An 18,674-nucleotide genomic window follows, 5' to 3' on the forward strand; every position below is an offset into this window, starting at 1 on the left:
ATTTCTTTGCATACGTTCCATTTACAACAGGCTGTTTCCGTGTCGTGATTTTCAAATCATCTTGCATAAATATAGTTTGATCGACATAATTTTAACAGAAATCGAAACGAAGGATTAAAGCACGTCATTTTAAATCTCTTCGGGGATGCGTTTACCGAACACGTTTATTTCTTATTCTTTGGTTATTTTTTAATCGAGACAGATAATTTTGGAAAATCTGCTAAATTGGCCTGCAATTACAATGTCGGCATATGTAGTTACCATACACGCGCTTTATTACAATTTTTATTCGCGCATTATCTTTCGAGCGTCAAAGATACGATCGATCAACCACAAATATACTTTCGCATTCGTCGATCTTATGAAAACAGTACTTTATAATTCCATTTGAGAAGCAGAACTCGTTTACACATTGTTTGCATAATTTACACCTACTGGCAACGAGTGGTATTTGCGTATCTTAGTCACTGTCTGTGACAGCAATTCAGTTCACATTCTAATCAATCTACCGAATAGAGAAATACGTAGATGCAATCACCTGTGCAGGAGCCCTCGACCGTGCAAGAATGCCCCTGCTCTAGCAACCTGCGCGCCAACGTGCACCAAGTCCCTGGTCCCAGGATGATGGTTTCCGTCGGTAAGGTACAACTTCAAATTTAACTCGCCTGGCGAACTCGTGTATGCCAATAATGGACAAGAACTATCCAGGCAGGCGGCGGCCAGCGAAGCTATGTTTGCATGCACTAATCCTGCCAGCTGCGAGCCCTCGACCACCAGCAAAGAGGCTTGATAAGCCGATGCCACTTCTAAAATGATCAACATCTCTTATTAATTCCTGCAGTAATTTCTGTTATCCTTCGTGTTATCGTTCGGAACGCGTTCGGAAATCCTAAAATTTAGGCTATAAGATATTAAACAATTTATAATAATTACGACTTTCCGATTACTTTCGTTGTCTTTAATCAATAGAATATGTTCATTTTGTAACAGATTTTGTTGAAATATTTTCCTCGTTTCGTTTCATCGTTTTCTTTCTTTGTTCCGTTTTACGAATCTGCGGCAGATACATGATTTTCTACCTTATCGCGCGTCGCTAGCCTAGAGTAGTGCAACTTGCGTTCAAATTTGAACACCTGTACGCGTAATTGAAAATGAAACTATCGAATAATATTTTCAATTTTTCGTATCGACGTTGATAAAGTTGTTCGATGTAGCACGTAAACATACGCGTATAAATCACCTTGCGACATTTTATTCGATCTTAATTAACATATTTATCGAAATAATCTTTGAATACTTTAGCAAATCGTAAGTTACTCAAACATGTGTTACAAGGAGTTTCGAAAGTAAAACTTTGTATAAAAGAAATCTTTCATCGTGAACTTTATTAATATCGTGTTGGTTGATAGAACGACACATTGTCGAATTTGTCTGATCGTAAAAGATTCGAGCATCAAGCCCTTGCTGCAACCTACTTATGTACTCGCGAAACCTTTCAAGATATTCCAACGATTTGTAACGATGTTCTAATTAATTTAAAAAGCTAAGAAGAAAAAGTACTTTGGACGGTATCGATTTATTTCGTAAAAACATCAACGACTCTCTTACTATTCGTAAAGCGACGAGTCGTTACTATTGCCAAAGCCCGATATCACGGCTCTCCAACACGATACTAATACATCGATACCTGTGACTGTCTTTATGATGACTTCTTGTTCACGGCCAACCAATTCCAAGGTACCTTTGTAGACGCGTCCGAAGGTGCCCTCCTGTACGAGATTGCGACAGTAGAGCGCAGACCTCGATACCGCGAGTGCCCTAGCCTTCTCGCAAGGATCGGTCGACTATAAATTAACAGACAGGACACGGAGGTATTAAGCCTGATGCGCACAGACACCAAAGAGATTCCTAAACAATTTGCAACCGTTCTCGGCGTCTCTCGATCGCGTCACACGGCGTCTGCATAATTCATCACAGAACAAAATCCCTTCGCGGGCAACTCATTAAAAAAGCATTTGTCGCCTGTAACAGGATACGAAAGAGGTCGCCAAGTCCCCGAAGGACAAGAAGAATGGCAAGAAGAAAAAAAGAGAAGGACCAGCTTCCCTTCGCTCCCTCCCCTCTTCCCCCACGTCCGGCCGTGTCATCGTTATATCGTCGTTTCCATCGTAGCCACATTCCCCTTTGTTCCTCAACGGTTTTCCAGCCGTTCCTGCGTTGCGAAGCGTAGGACAGCTCCGACGGGGAGCAAACAGGGCTGCAGGGAGACCGGTTATTCATTAATTTCAATTTTCCGGAGTTTTGCCTTCGGCCCCTCCCATTCCATTTGCACGCGTCTACGCGTGCACCGAGCTCTGTACGTGTACGTGCGAGACCAGCGACACTAGCGAGCAAAAAGAGGCAGAAGACGATGGAAAACCATTGGCGGCGTGCAAATTACCGGAGGGCGTGCCCGATTTGAAAAGTAACGCGATCACCAAGTTGAAAAGAAAGATTCCCCGAGCCGGAGTAGGATGTCGCGGTTGAGATCGTTCGTCGAAACTTCGACGACAACGTTCGACGAGGATACAGTCGGCTAATATCACGACTTACCGTGCTCCGTAATTCTTATCCGACGCGACGACCGAAAAAAAATCTACTTCCAGCTAGCTTCTTTCTTCCGCTTTGTCCCCGCTGGTTTTCATTACCGCGTTTCGTTCCGCTCGTCGGTTTCATTCTCCGTTCTCCTCTCGCCGGTTTCAGTTTCTCCCTTCCTAATTTTCTTTATCGCTTTTTTCTTTTCTTCTTTTCGACGCGAGAGAATTCTTGCCCTGCTCGTTTTTCGCTTCTACTTTCTCTCTTTTCCGTTTGTTAATGAAAATGCAATGAGACAATTTAAAATCGGCTAGCGAGCATGCCGAGAGACTTATAAAGGACCGTTGCGGAATTCGAAGCGTGGAATTTGGAACGCGGAATAAGCTTATAAATATAAATAGAAGCGAGAAGCGCACCTTTGTTTAACTGATAATCGCAACGCGAAGCGACACGGACCGGCGCGCTGCGGTATGGAGAGAGAGAGAGAGAGAGAGAGAGAGAGAGAGAGAGAGAGAGAGAGAGAGAGAGAGAGAGAGAGAGAGAGAGAGAGAGAGAGAGAGAGAGAGAGAGAGAGAGAGAGAGAGAGAGAGAGAGAGAGAGAGAGAGAGAGAGAGAGAGAGAGAGAGAGAGAGAGAGAGAGAGAGAGAGAGAGAGAGAGAGAGAGAGAGAGAGAGAGAGAGAGAGAGAGAGAGAGAGAGAGAGAGAGAGAGAGAGAGAGAGAGAGAGAGAGAGAGAGAGAGAGAGAGAGAGAGAGAGAGAGAGAGAGAGAGAGAGAGAAAGAGAGAGAGGTTTTCCGGTAGTTGACGGGACGCAATAATTTCGTTATTATGGAAAGCAAAGCGGATGCTTCCATGTTGCTTTCGCCATGGTTTAAACGCGATAGCCGGCACCGCTGCTAGGCACTTTTAATTATATTGTTTGCAAACAGTAACGAGGTTTTCTATGGCGAAGTGAATTACGCCCGAATGCGCCGTGTGCTATAAAAGTAAGACGCTAATGATGTTATCAAATGCTTCGCTTTGTTCGCCGATATAACGCAGCAGTGATTAGATTATTAGAGCACTTTACGTGCAAGTTACGCTTTTGTAGTTTAATGCTATGACGCAGGCTTTATCAAACCGCGTAGCAAATCCATGGCTATAATGCATGGTCTCTGTTTCAAAGTTCTGCTTAATTTGTTCCACGTTTTTCTTCGTGCGTTTATAAAAAGTGTCAAATAGATCGATTCGACATAGTATTATATCACTGTCATATACGTATACATATACGCCATATTGGCCATAAGTGTGCTATATAATAATATTAAAGGTATACGTAAGTATGGAAACATGCTCGTTATGTTATGTCGGAATATTCTAAATTCCAACTATCTTAATCGGTATTTCATATTACAACACACGTACGACGAAAATTAAATAACAGATTTATGATAAAATAATACCGAAAATAAAAGCAATGAAAGCAAAAATATCCCACCTGCTTGTACTAGATTATATGTGTAAAACATCGGTAGGTATCCCACTGCTCCCTCATCAACGCGTGGTTATTACTGTGTGGTAAAAGCCTTAATATATGCATATGTCAAGGTTAAGTTCACAGAGACTAAATTTCTTTTTCTAAGAATATTTTTACGATATTTCCAAATCACGTATCTCAAGAACTAGGAAGAAAAAATTATCGCAAAATTCGAAGCGTGCGTCATCTAGGAACGTACCCGTTTACAATCTACGAGAAAATAAATGGAAACGATCCGTGCTGTGTAAACTTTTATGTACGTGTGGCGATGTGATACATCGTCAAACAAATAAGTAATAAATAAGAATAAAATATACGTAAGGCGATAGGTTATCGTACAATGTTAAGAAGAAGGAAACCGTCGTGTGGATTAAATCGTTGAAATTCTGTAGGAAAGGTGTGTTTTCGCTCGATATCACGTTTCCTATATGTCACGAGTATATGCCGGTATTACGATTCGATTGCAAATTGGAAGCAGATATCGTGGGCGACAGTGGAAAATGACGCAAACGTGGTAAATGAGATTTCGGAAAACGAGTAATAAATATTATCCCCCAACGTTGATTATTGTTATTTGTTTCGTGCTCGGCCGTGTGGCGATTGCTTTGCTCATCGCTGAATTGCTCATCGAAGCAAATAAAATTTTTCAATGCTAACAACTACGTCCGACGCATAATTAACAAGCGGCTGCTATTAGTTTGAAAAAACGGATTCGTAATTGCCGCGAGAAACGAATGGGAAGAGGAATTGAACCGGCTGCAAACGTATTTTTTTGTAATGAATGTAGACTGACGAGTCGCTTTTATACAATCACAATCGGTCTATTGATTTAACGGCGCCAGCAGCGAACTTTTTGCCGGACGCGTACAGCGATGCAGCAATTCGATTTATTTATCGAGAGGGTCTCGTCAAACGTCGTAGTTTGTTTCCCGTTGGAGCCACTTTGAAAGCATCGTTTTTAGGCGCCGTCTAGCCTCCTCGTCACGAGGGTCGTGTTTGAAACTTTTAATTTCAATCCGGCTAATTAATAATACAGTTTCCGATTTAACTACATTAAACCATCGACCATGGGACGAAAGACGATATCGTTCGGGTGGGAATTCGCTAAACCAGAGAATCGACTTATACGACCTATTCGGCGCGTTTGACGGTGACAAGTTTAAGAGCCGACTACGTCGCTCTTTAATTCTCGGCTAGATAGAATTTTATTCGGCAAAGAAACGAAGAAGTAAATCGATAAGAGAGGGGAGAGCGAAAGGATATAGAAATTGAACGACACGTGAAACGTGTATCTGGTTTAATCGAGTTCGATTTTAGGAATCTCGATATCGCTCGTAAGAGCTGACAGAATTTATTAACTCGAATAAATGGAATCGCATATCGAAACTGAAGTATAGAGTAACTTTACAACAAATTTACAATTCGTGTCAGTGTGTTTAAGCAGTGTTCGACGACTACGTTCGACGTTAGGTACAGGTACGATATAGATACCGTCGAAGCGATCGGAAGATAAAGCGAAGACACTCGACATTTCCTTCTGGCACCGAATGTTTTCCAACGTTCCTACGTCGTCCGATTATTTTTAAACGGAATAAAAGTTCTTCGTTACACAGAATCCACCTAGAAGCTTCATGAATAACTCTAGAGGAACTGTTTAAATAATTCAAAGCTTCAATTTCAGTACACGAGTTTACACGAAGAAGCTCGATCGAAGATAAAGCGACGAGAACTTCTCGAGGTAACACTGACCCGAATCGTCGATTCGAGGGCCGACATTTACAATTAAGATACAAAACGTTAAGTGCGGGATATCAGCCAATGCATGTTAAGCAGTTTTACCGTAGCTTCGCCGTAGCGTAGTCTCGCGCACCATCGACTACGACTATTTTCTTATCTATCTTTCGATAAGGATAGGGTGGTTACTCTCCGCGTCTATCGGGAAAATCAGGAGGAAAACGCATCTGTTCTGAAACCGAAGGTCCCCGGTAAACAGGAACAGTAATGGCTTCTTCAGCAATGGGATCTCAAGCGTATCGTTTTACAGGAGGGATAAGACGTTGCCGCATTACATGACTGGCTGAGTTTGAAGAGAGCTCGCGAACGAGCGAACGAGCGAACGAGCGAGCGAGCGAGCAAGCGAGGGAAAGGGTGCGGAATCAGGCCGGAGGATAAGTTTTCCCTAAGGATCGTGGTTACATAGAAATATATGTTTATGTGTGTGCGTATACTTCGCGTCTGAGGTGCGCGTACTTACGTCTGTACGCGTTTGTATAAACACTCCTCTCTTCGTGGTTCTTCGTGTCGGTGACGCACAGTCGCCGGTATAGCAGGAGGGTGGCGTTTCAGACGAGGACATCGAGGGTTCAGGCATACGCGTATACCCGGTAAATTGATCCAAGATCAAAGCCGAAACAATCACAGGACCCACTTGCAGTTTCTCTCTAGCTTCTCTCCACCTTTCACCCTGATTCACCCCCTTTCTCTGCCTCTCTAACCGCGTGTGTAACCTTCGTCCGCCCCCTTTGCCAACCTCCTCTTTGAATAGCCGAGCACAGGTGGTACCGAGCCGTTTCTTTTTCCCGGGAAATTAATGTAAAACGCTCGTTTCGAGCCGGAAAGTGCCGGCTAGACTTTGTTACGTGAATCGAGCCATGCCCGGCTGCTCTTTCTAAACTCCATTGCATATTTATTCGACATTTGCGCGATCTCTGTTTTTTCCTCCTCCTTCTTCTCCTCGTTCCCTTCCCTTCTATGTTTTCTTTGTTTTCGTTTTAAACACGCACCAAGCGGAAAGGCGAGTCACAACGAGTTGTTAAAGAGGTTATTATTCTAGCTATTTCGCATTTACGGCATGTCGTGCCCCGTACGTCGAGATTTTCACACGTACGTACGTTATTCGTCGATGAATTTGTATCGCGGTATTTTGTTAAAATTGCGGAAATCACGAAATCTTTGTAGAATCTCGTGGAATGTCACGAAGTGTTCAATCTCTAGTAACCTTATCTTACGTCTCCTGTTTACAGAAAACTATAATTAGCTACAAGGAATTAGCTACTTTTACCACTGGCGCTCAAGTGTATACGGTATACGCTTCAGTAGTATAGAAAGAGATAAAAACTGCGATAAAATGTGCTAAAATGCGAATTTCTTTCCTAACGATGCCACAATTTTTCGATAAGTCGCTCGAAAAGAAGAGTTCTTATCGAACAAAAGTACATCGTCTCCTTTCACACATCCTTCGATTTATGTACTTGATTCCATTGAAATTTGAATTCTAAGCGATCAAAGAGATCAGCGACTGAAGCGTGCCTGGTCCGAAAGCAACGGCGGAAGCGAATAGAGGGATCGTGTTCTTTAATGGAGAACGCGAGAAGGTGAAAGGGCGAAAGGAAGAAGTCACGACCTCGCCGCGCCCGCGCTCGCGCCCGCTTCCCGTCCTCGTCGTTTCACCGCGTCGCCTCTATACGTCTTCTCGAAGCAGAATAAAAATTGTAAATTGTCGATTTACTCGCTTTATTAATTATTCACTCAGGCACCGATGATCGATTACACAGTTACACTCGGTTTCCCTTTGTACCCACGTTGGCATATAACGAGGGTCTTATATTTGCATTTATATGGAATTAAGAATTCAAATTAGGCAACGACGATGATGGTTTTTTAATTGAAAGAATAATATCACAGGAAAATTTCTTTTAATCGTCTGTCAAATCGTATAACTGTATGTATATTAATTTCGGCTAGAGAATAATATTTTACCTTCGATCGTCTTTCGTGTCAATTTGCGTCAATCGTGACAAACGTAAAAAGGCAGTGTTTAGATATATGATCTTGTGCTTGAATGTAACGAATTTCTTTTCTTTAGCTTTAATAAAATTCTTTGCGAAGTTAGCCTCCCACAAGGAAACGTATTTTCCACATTCTATAGGTAAACTGGATCGTGTATGACGAAATTTAATTTTTCTAATATTATTTGAAGCTGCGAAGAGATCTAAAATACTTAATACAGTACTTATCGATATTAATACGTTATATAAGTATTTGTCACATAAAGTCGAAACTTTTCGAAATTTCGTATAGATGTCGACTCGCTGTCCACGAAGAATTAACTACATATCTTTGCGTTATATCGAACTTTGCCTTAAATTCCTTTCATATTCTTCGAAATATCGCTTTTGGGTCTCGAAGAAAAAAATTTATCTGACCGATAACTTTTGCACGCTTCCGTACGGTTTCAAAGAATTCCAGGTACCTATAACCAACAAAGTAAGACGAATAAAATGATTGTTCTTCTCGAAAGTCGCGTGGCAAATCAAGTATCGGATTACACGTAGACTCGGGACCAAGAAAAGCAGATCTTACCTTTTCCTCCGGAGGGAATTATCTCTCCGAGGAAGACGGGGCAGGAAGCTTGACAGAAGCGACAAGAGGCAACGGGAGCAAAAGGGGAAAAGGATGCGAAGGAAAAGGGGTTTATCACGTGTACCAATTTCTGGTGAACGGTGTGTGTTCGCTCGGTTAGAAGGAAGTCGTAGGTTGGCAGGTTCGAAGCAGCTGAATAAAGAGCCGAAAGGTTTGAAAGCACTGGGAGGGGAAAGTTGTTGGTAGAAAGTGGCCCCTACGACCACAAATTCGATAAAGTTTTTGAATGCACCTCTCGTCTTGCACGCGAGGCCAGACGAGACCGGCCACGCCGGAGAACAGAATCGTCTCGCAGTCTTCGTTTTCGCTACTGAAAGAACGACGTAGAGAACGAAAAGAGAATACAGGGCGGAGTCCGCGATGAAGATGCGGTCAGGATAGAGAGAGAGAAGGGCTGAGAGAAAATCGGATTTCTCTATGAGAGTTCCTCATCTACCTTCGACTTTGTTTCGCGCACTGCTTCACCGCTTTTAAAGTGCATTACGCTTTATTACGCTAAACGCAATAAACCGACATATCTTTAAAATGTGGTTTCGCTGGAATTTCGATATCGCTGCGTCACATTTGAAAACCCGATTATTCGCATTTTCTATTTTTTGCAAGAGAAGCAGTTTTAAACTTCGGTACGTTGTCAATCGATTCGATATTATCAAAATTGTCTTTTTATTTAGCCTCGCAGCTAAACGTGGATTTTTCGTCCTTTCAAAATTTCTTAAATATTATTTATCATAATATTAAATAATTTTTCTTTTTGTTTTTGTTTTTGAAAGGATCGACACGATCGAGAGATTCATTTAAAGAAACAAAAATAATTCTCGATTCTAGAGATTCAGATTAAAGAAGCAAATAATTGAAAAATTATTTTTCAAGATGTTTTCTATAACAAATTGTAGTATTTCTTATTTGTTGTGTCCCGTTCATCCGGCAGAAGCATATGTTTTAAACAAATTGGAATTCTTCGCCTCTCGCAGTAACGCTTCAACAAGTAGCATGGAACCGTCTCTGTTACAAAGAACCTCTTCGAGCATTTTATTTCGTTTGCCCTGAACAATAGAATACGTAAGTATTATTAAGCTTTCACGATATTTGCCGATCTCTCCTTGCTTGGAGTTGCGCCGGACCTCTCGGAGTGAATATATCGTCTCGATACTTAAACGCGTTTTCAAAAATTTAAACCAACTGCATACGATCTCCGTAAAATCGTATATCACGTTCGATCAAATACAAAATTGATCAGACCGAAGCACGAATGTTTCGTGACACGTAAGGTAGGGCTGCACTCGGTTAAACTCGGAAACTTTAGAGGCAACTCGGCAGCGCATCTCCTGCCTGGAGAGTTTCACATTCCCCCGGTTCGAAACCGACGTATGTAGGTACTTAATGCAATATCTTGCCGAAGTTTCCGTAAAATGATTTTGCACTATACCTGGCTCAGATGCGTCACATGGCTGGAAGCGTAGTAACTCGCTCTGGAACCGCAAGGTCTCGCATAGAGTGGCTCTAGGTCGGCAATGGTTGCGTAACTTCCGGAATTCGCGCTTCCGGGTCGTGGGTCGACCCTAACCAGCACAGAACTTCTGGCTAAGCCGCCGGTGTCTGCCGCCGAATAGCTACAGCAGGGCAGTGTTTTCCTGAAAGAACGGACGATCCTGTAGTCACCGGTTAATGATTATACACGAGGTTAATTATTTCTGCGATGCACGACATGCTTTGCACCGGGACTCGAGTTGCGTGAGTTATAATCGCGAGAGACACTTGCTACCGCTGCGCTGGCTGCTAGCTTTTTTCGCCTCGTCGCTACTTTCGTCCTAATCCACCGAATCGCCTTTGACACCTCCATGCTTTTAACCGAATTTCCAAATAACGCTAGAACAGGGATGACAATCTCTCGTCCATGATAAAATATTTTCCATTTCTTCTCGATGTTCTAACGGCGTAAGAAATGTATCGTTTAAACATTTTTGTTCAAAAGTTTAACCAGAAAGAAGTTGTAGCTTGCCAGTGAAATTCATATTACGTAATGAAATTTTTATAGTTCCACATTTTTATTTCGACGTAATAATAATTTATTCTATGAGAGGAAATAATTCTTTCTTGCGATGTTAATCAGTTTCGGAATCAAGTTTTATGACTTCGTTTATTATTCACGTCGAGTTTCACAATGTCTGCATAAATCCCGAAGATCTTTCTGTGGTTTTTTCCTTAAATTCGTAACTCGACGTAACAGAAGGTTTGCGAGCACATTCGGCAGCGTATCCGGTATGATCGATCCCGTGAAAAGTCCTCGTAGCGCGTGAAATTACCGCTTAGCCTGCGGGGAAAAATTTTCAAAGAGGGTCTCGTTCCCCTTTGCAGCGAGATATTAGAGCAGAAAGAGGCTCGAAAGCGGCCAGATAGAAGACGAGGAGAACGATAAACGGAGGTACGGATGCCGAGAAAACTAAAATACCGGGAGAGAATTCGCGGAGGAACGGTAATTCCGATATTTCGTCGGATTTATTGGCCGTTTTGCGCATGTAAATCCACTACCGCGATTCGGCAAAAAGGTGAACGAAAAAGAGAAACACATTGCGCAAACGATTTCAAATATTCCACGCTCGGTTTTTTTCCCCAATTCTTTGTATTCATGTCCGAGGACGGGCTTATATTTTATGCCGTAGTACGAGTTCGGATTTAGCATGGCCGATTTACTTTATTTCGCTGCTAGTGACACATTCGTGCGCGATAATTTCTCTATAAATACGTAGCAAATACATAGCAAATACGTAGCCGTAATTTATCGATGCATTAAATTAAAAAACGCTGTTCAATTTGTAACGTTCACAGTCGACTTTATCGCTACAGGCTATTTCAGCATTGATACATGGATCGTTATGCATGAACCATATGTTTACATCCCGTTCAATTTATTTGAAGTTACCGACATTTTTGGAACTAGTTCCGCGTTTTAACAACACGCACAAAAAAGCTGCTTTAGTTTCTTTGTAAATTTTCAAATGTATATAATTGTTATAACCGAATGTTAGCTATTCCGTTTAATTACGACGATCAATAATAAGATTTTGATATTTTTATTTTATTTTAAATATTCCTAACGATAAATATGTCCGATATACAGTAAATTTTATGTCTTTTAATATACCTGATAATCGACGATAAGAGAACATTTAATGGGTAGTATTGGCCTATCGATATATTTCATATGTACCGATCTAATGAGATCATAAACTTGATATTGTACGAAAATAAAATGCTATACGCACTTTTTGCGTAAAGATATTATCAAGAGCACGGGACGAAATATCTACCGTACATGGGATATAAGGAACAAGTGCGAAGAAATTCCTTTTCTCCGTTTGCGAATGGTGTATTTCGCCGCAAAGAACAACCTGTTCTTGTCCAATCTGAAAATCGTGCTTTGCGCGTAGAATGGAGATCGACATGGTAACGGGAACGAGGGTGCAACGGTGGATGCTGTGTTTACTCGAGCGGACGGATGTAAAATCTGCAACCTCGCCCCCGAAGGAGACGTACAAGGGCCGGAGAAGGATCCTCGTTTTCCCGCGCGTTATCAGCCTGGAAAGACTCAAAAGAGCTAATATATCCCTCGAGGGACAATTGGCCCATGCCGCGCCGAGACTTCCCCAAAGCGAAAGACGCCGCGGGAAACGAGGTAAGGAGGCATTTTCAGAAAAAGAAGGGCTACTTCTGTCTCCCCTTTCTCCTAAAATTTCCGTTCCATAAAAATATTCCCCTGTTGGGGGACCATGATAAAAGTGCCCACTCGATGTATTAAAATTTCAGATTACAGCCTTAGTGGTCGTGAACGTTCGAGGAACGGTCGAAAATTCATTGGAAACTGTTATCGGAACTGCAACTACTGTTACTTTGCGAAATGAAAACCGAGCGAAACATATTCGCAATGTACTTCTTAGTAAAATGTAATATCTTAATAGAAGATACCGTCTTTGCAACTATGTTGGAATCTATGTAAGAATCGATGGTTCACCCAATACTATTTACAAAATATAATACGCGCTGTTACGTATTGTATAAATGTAAGAGAGCAGAATGTATTTTCGTTAGGTACGCGCGTTTCGATGATTTCAAAAAAAAGCTTCAGCGAAAAAGGAATATGAATCGAAGGTAAAGCATGGAAAGTTTTTTGTTCGTTCGTAATAATTGAGCTATAAATAGCTATAGACGTATGCTAATAGCGACATAAAGTAGATTCTCCTTGTATCAAAATATTCAAGAAATTCGATAGCTACGCTCCAAAACTATTTGCACTTACAAATTACAAATCCGATGATTAAAATATTACAAGCTTCTACATATTGTTCGCGCAACAGAAATCTATGATGGATAATTTATCACTTCTCAATTAATATTATTACCTTTCGACCGATATTATTAATTAGCAAATTATTGTACAACAGGCTCGTGGTGTAACATAACGTAATGATTTACTGAATTGTACGATCCAACTACGAACCGTAAACCCTCGTATCTATAGAGGTATTTTATACAAAAAAACCGTAATAACTACACAAACAAAAAGTTAGTATTTCGAACGTGAAATTATCAGACAATTCTGGAAATAACGAATTTATCTTTATTATGATCGATTAATCGTTGCGTTATTATACTACTTTTGTTGCAACACTCGTCTTTCTAATCTGTGTACTTGAGAACAAAAAAAGAAGGACATTCAACGTTACTCGAACGCGGAAGTGAAAATTGATATATTTACGAGACTGACATAAAAAGGATAATACGTTGAATGAATAATACATTTGAACACGACGATACTCTTGACCATAAGAAAACAGTAGTAGAAAAGGCAGAAATAGATACGTATTAAAATTTGCGGCTCGGTGATATTCGTCGTCAAAAAGGATCTTGAACTATTTGCTTCTTGAGAAAAATTCACGACGAGGAGCTTCAAAAGATTTAATAATGCCCGTCAGGAGACAATTGGTCTACTTTGGGGGAAATCGGAAAGGCGGCGTACAAAGGGAACGAAGATGAAAGGTCGGTGGAAGTTTTTGCCTTTTGATCTCATTTTTATAATTTTATCGTGCAATGAGATTCGTTTCATCGATATCGGACAATCGAGCAGGAAAGTATTCAATTCGTTAATACCAGATATAACGGAGTTTCAATTGAACGTGTAATTGAAGTACCTACTTACGTAACCTAGAGGCTCTCCTACCTACCTGCCGTTAAGTAGATTTCTCGTACGCTCGAGCGTTAATACGTGCATTGCAAAGCGCGTCTCTTAATTAAAGTTAGACTTAGTACGGGTTTTAATCTAATAACGCGCTTCGTAGAACATTTATTTATAATACCTCGCAGGGTATTTCTGTTAACGAAACTATTTCATGCGGCATCTAATTCGAATACATATTTCCAAGGTATTCTATTTGCAGAATCGAGAAGAAGGCGATTTCTAGACATTAAATTTTCACAACGATCAGGTGACACGTTTGTGGTTTTTCGGGTTTCGATCGAGTTTTTAATTAGATCGGCGAATTAAAACTTCAGCTTCAGGTTTCAGGTCTGTCTTGAAAAAGCGAACTGGAATACCCGTGAAATGTCAGAACAAAGCGCAATGCACTGTTCAGTTTTCATGGATATGCCAAGAAGGTGATTATACACGAAGAAAGAAGTTAAAGATACGGAATACGATTTTCCTCGTACGAGAACACGTTTTTAAGAAACTTGATTAATTTTGCTTGATTTTTATTCACGCTTAGACACGCGTCAAATCAAATGTACAATTTTGAAGAAATTACAAACATCGAGCGAATAACAGGAAAAATTGTTTCGGTGTTTCGTAAAATAAAGCATGTACACCTTGGAATATGTTCGTAGAAATTGTACTTCCATCATTTTTGGACCTACTTTTGCTCATGAAACTGCCTTGCTATTTGGCTATCTTATGTCAATCCTGTAGGATGGAAACAGAGTGCGATATAATTTGTCTATTAATTTATATATTTGAATCATCTACAAAAATTATAGGAACGAAGTACAAGCAGTTAATTATAACAGAGGAGAAACAAAGATTAGAAACGAATAGAACGGAGTGGATCGCGTTGCCGCAAATTTGAACGATACTTTTTTTTTTTCGTAAGTCGCGTGAAAAATCGCATGCCAAAAGTCTAGGAGGAACTAATATATTCGGAGGAAGTATACGACGAATCCGTATAAAGAAGAGAGAAGCTGGAGAGGTAGTAGAGAAGCGAGTACAAGGGAGGTAAAAGTTCTCCTTTCTTGAAACTTTGCCTCGGATCTTCTTTTACCGCAATCTTCTTGGATAAGTTGCTTTGCTATATACGTATAGCTAATAATTTATGCATCATGAAATAGGTTATAAAAGCTCGATGGAAAAACTATCTTTATACGATGTTCGGTTAATGTCTGATATGAAACACGTACTTTATCACAACGGTATCTTTCGAAGTTTATAGTAACTTGTTAAGCATACAATATATACAGACATGAAATTTTTGTAACTATCGCTTCTCAACAAACAAATTACTATCTATATAAAAGTGAAACGTCTAACGTAAGAGAAGAGTCGAAATAATTTTTACAAGCTAGGCGAATCGGACGCGAAGAAAGAAAAATTGCGGTATAATGACTTCACGAACCCTTCGGAAGCTTTCATTCTAGACGGATGCGAAGCATTTCAGTCGATCGGTACAAATAAGAGGAAGCATTTTCCCATGATGCCAGACCGAGCTAGTTCGTTTCGTACATCTGCAAAAGAGACAAGTGGTTCGCACAGAGGGAAAGACGAGTGAAGCGGAAGCGAGACAGCAGGGGAAAAGGCGAGGAACAGGCGAAGATGGAGAGCGATTCCATCCCTCTGAATTCGCTGCTTACATTCTCTCCCGCAGGAGTCCTCTTTTGAACGGGGGCGTGTAGCCGTGCAATAAAATGTCGGCTGCCGTGGCAAGCGACCGACGTATCACCGGGGCTTATTGAAAGGATATTTCATGCGGACGAGTTCCTATCCAGCTTATCCCATGAATTTCCCGCGGGGGTGTAGAAATCTTTCTCTGCCCTTCTGTCTCTTCCCTACGGTGAACCGGGCCGAGAGACCAGCCCAACTCGGCAGTTGCCGTATCCAGCGGAAAATTCACGACAACCGGCAACGCGCGTCGACGACTTTTCACTCTCCGGTTGCTGGTGGGAAATGAGAATGCGCCCGGCGCGCGCGACGATACGTGAAAACCTGCCAACCGTGCGAATCTTATGAGCAGTCAGTGGCCTACGCGTCGCCGCGTTCCAACGTCCCGTTTGCCGCTGATTTTCATTTATTCGCTCGTGTCCGATTCTACTCGTGACATGATCAGATTAGATCGTTTAATAAGCGGCTTTTATCTTCGCGGGAAGATACGCTTATTCGTACGTTTACGACATTTTCAAATGCCAATCAGAATTTAAAGCACTACTGAAAATATCTATGTACCCTTCGTCTATACGAATATCGTAAGACGATCGCCTGTACTGCATTTTGCAGTACTGTTCCGATTTCCCGACGGTGGCACTACAAAATTTTCCTGTTTGCATTTAGAGCCTGCGTACTGCTCGCTTAAGACTACTAATTAAGAGGGACCGTAATACGTATATTTTAATCAGTCCTTTAACGTTTAATTCGTAGACAATAAATATTCATTAAGGAATAGCGATTTAGTTTAGTACAAAAAACTTTGTCTTATTTTTCACAGCGAATGATAAAACAGCGTTGTCGTAAAGTTTCTTACTTATGCACAAAAGTATCGATAATTTCATTTGTATCGTGACGATTTATTCGATGACAAACACTTTAAATACGAATCTTAAAGGTTAGTTGTTAAAACATAAAACGGTGCAGGACACGCGTCTGTTTCATTATCAGCACATAGCTTACATTGCGTCAGAAATTTTAATGCTTACAAATTGAATTTTGACGCGAGTTTCCGATATACTTACTTTATTTAAACTTCATTTAAACGTCTAACTACAGAGATTAATATTAATTAGCCGCTTTGGTCTTATAATTAATCGACTTATTTTTGTTAAATTAACAATAGATAATTAGAAAACGGGAAAGGAACGAGAGAAGAAATACTCGTAAAGCTTTTTGGTATTCGTAGCTGTGAATTTGACGTAATGAAAGAAAAGAATTATTGAAATATAGCGTCAAGATTCGCAACTCGCAAAGTGTATTTTTTGACCATTACTTTCGTCTAGCCGAGTTAAAAATAAATTTCCTGGGTAATTCGAACGTGAAACCGGAATTCGTAGCAAAGTGATAACCGGCATATGGAAATTGTATATACTTACTGGGATTCTTGAATGCGAGCCTTGCTGTTGCGAATGTACAAGGCGCTTGCTACGCTTCCAACGACTAATATCAAGGCGCACGCACATGTTGCGGCGATATAAAGAGCTCCAGCACCATTCACCAAAGGTCCTGGTTCCAAACGTACCGAATCGTTTCTGGGAGGTGCTTGCACTCCTGCAACAAAAATCCTAGTAGTTTCGTTTTCGTATCTTTGAGTAATCCGACTTATCGTTTCTATTATATCTAGCCATGTATTTCGTGCTCCGTAATACACGAATTAAAGCGTGGAAATTACGTATGTACATCTCTGCAGATAAATATTACATTTGCTGAAAATGAGATAAATAACGAGTTGATAATAGTTTTAGATACAACGTTAAAAATTTTAAGAATTATTATCTTCTCTAGAATTTTAAATTAAGATATATGTATATAAAATAAAGATAGATGGAGATTAAATATAGGTTCAAAAATTCATGTATTCGATATTATAATACAAATTGTAGCTTTATGATTTTAAATTTTGTTTTTTCGATCAAAGATTTTAAAGTCGAAATACTAACAATTTCGAATAAGACGCGACAAAAAAATTTTCAATAACACATCTTCTATTATTAATATACATACATTATAAGCTCCATTCTATAGAAAGTTATTAGATTTCCATAAATTAATATTATCAAAAGCTCAAACATATATGATATATGCAATTTTTAACCTTGGTCAGAGGCGCCGCTTTTGTCGATCAACCGATTAAATTTATATACACATTATTAACGATAACCTATAGTCAAGGAAACACATCGCGCGACGTTGAAATCTCGTTAAAAAATTTGGCCATGCACTTTGACAGCGTAATAACAGAGAAACGCAACCATTAACATAGATTCGTGAGCGATTTAACGAGCGGATTTTCCCGTACTGGCGTAAAATAATTGGTATTACATTCAGAAAATGTGTTCAAGCCGCGTTACGCTGGCACGGTGCATTCCGTGGCAAGTAAGACAGGTGATTTTATCGAACAATCGTTGACACGCTGTTCGATCGTTCGTTCTACGTGTATCGAATCACTATCGAACAGCAGCATGGAGCAACCGCGGAATAGCAGATTAAGAGTGCAACTCGAACGCAAGGAAGAACATCTTTTTGAATCGGCCCTCCTGTCCTAGTGGTTCGCCACAAACTACGACGAGTTTTCTACAAGGCACGGTCGGTCATCCTTGGAACCTCGTCGTATTTCCTTTCACGTCTGTTTGCGCTTTCCACCCTGCGTAACTCTTTACCGGTTGCCTCCTTTGAATCATTGCCATCTCGAGTGCTAAAAAATAGAGTCTTAGCATTTTCCTCCGGTCGTTTAAATTAAACGATTTAAATCGAATACGTGATTCGTGTCTTTTATGAAAATCTGTTTGTTTTATCGATTAGATTTGTATCTCGAAATTTACACCTCGAAATAAGAGACGTTCATATCGTTGCGATTTCGTTGGAAATTGATAAGCTTCTGTTGCGTTTTCCACGCCCGGTATTCCTTTGATTTAAATTTCCGTTCCTTATCTTTCAGGATCTTTTCTGTTCCACAAACGGGATCGTAAAGGTAGGGTGAACTGTAATAAATTGCACCGGTGCTTCGCTTTGATTTCGAAACTATACTCTTATTCTTTGAAGACATTCTTCTGTTTGTTCGACGTTTTTAATGAAAACCCGAGCTCCGATTCCTTTAATAAAGGTAGAGTTATACAGGCCACAGCCTTAATTTTACCTTTGAATCAGATTTTTCGATGAAATAAGTAACCGAAAATTTGTAAGATCGCACGAGTAAATG

At 40.5% G+C, this 18,674-nt stretch overlaps 1 protein-coding gene across 1 annotated transcript in view; it reads right to left on the reverse strand.

Moving 5' to 3' along the window:
- Window positions 1-18,674, reverse strand: part of LOC100742592 (tyrosine-protein kinase Drl) — a 103,400-nt gene that overhangs the window by 2,399 nt on the left and 82,327 nt on the right. The window contains exons 4-7 of the mRNA XM_024366790.2: window positions 16,852-17,026; window positions 9,938-10,142; window positions 1,688-1,844; window positions 539-806 (exon numbers count right to left, since the gene is read on the reverse strand). Coding sequence (XP_024222558.1) covers window positions 539-806; window positions 1,688-1,844; window positions 9,938-10,142; window positions 16,852-17,026 — 805 coding nt within the window. The remainder of the gene's footprint in view (window positions 1-538; window positions 807-1,687; window positions 1,845-9,937; window positions 10,143-16,851; window positions 17,027-18,674) is intronic.

This window comes from Bombus impatiens, unplaced genomic scaffold, assembly GCF_000188095.3.
Source record: "Bombus impatiens unplaced genomic scaffold, BIMP_2.2 scf_0235, whole genome shotgun sequence".
Taxonomy (NCBI): domain Eukaryota; kingdom Metazoa; phylum Arthropoda; class Insecta; order Hymenoptera; family Apidae; genus Bombus; species Bombus impatiens.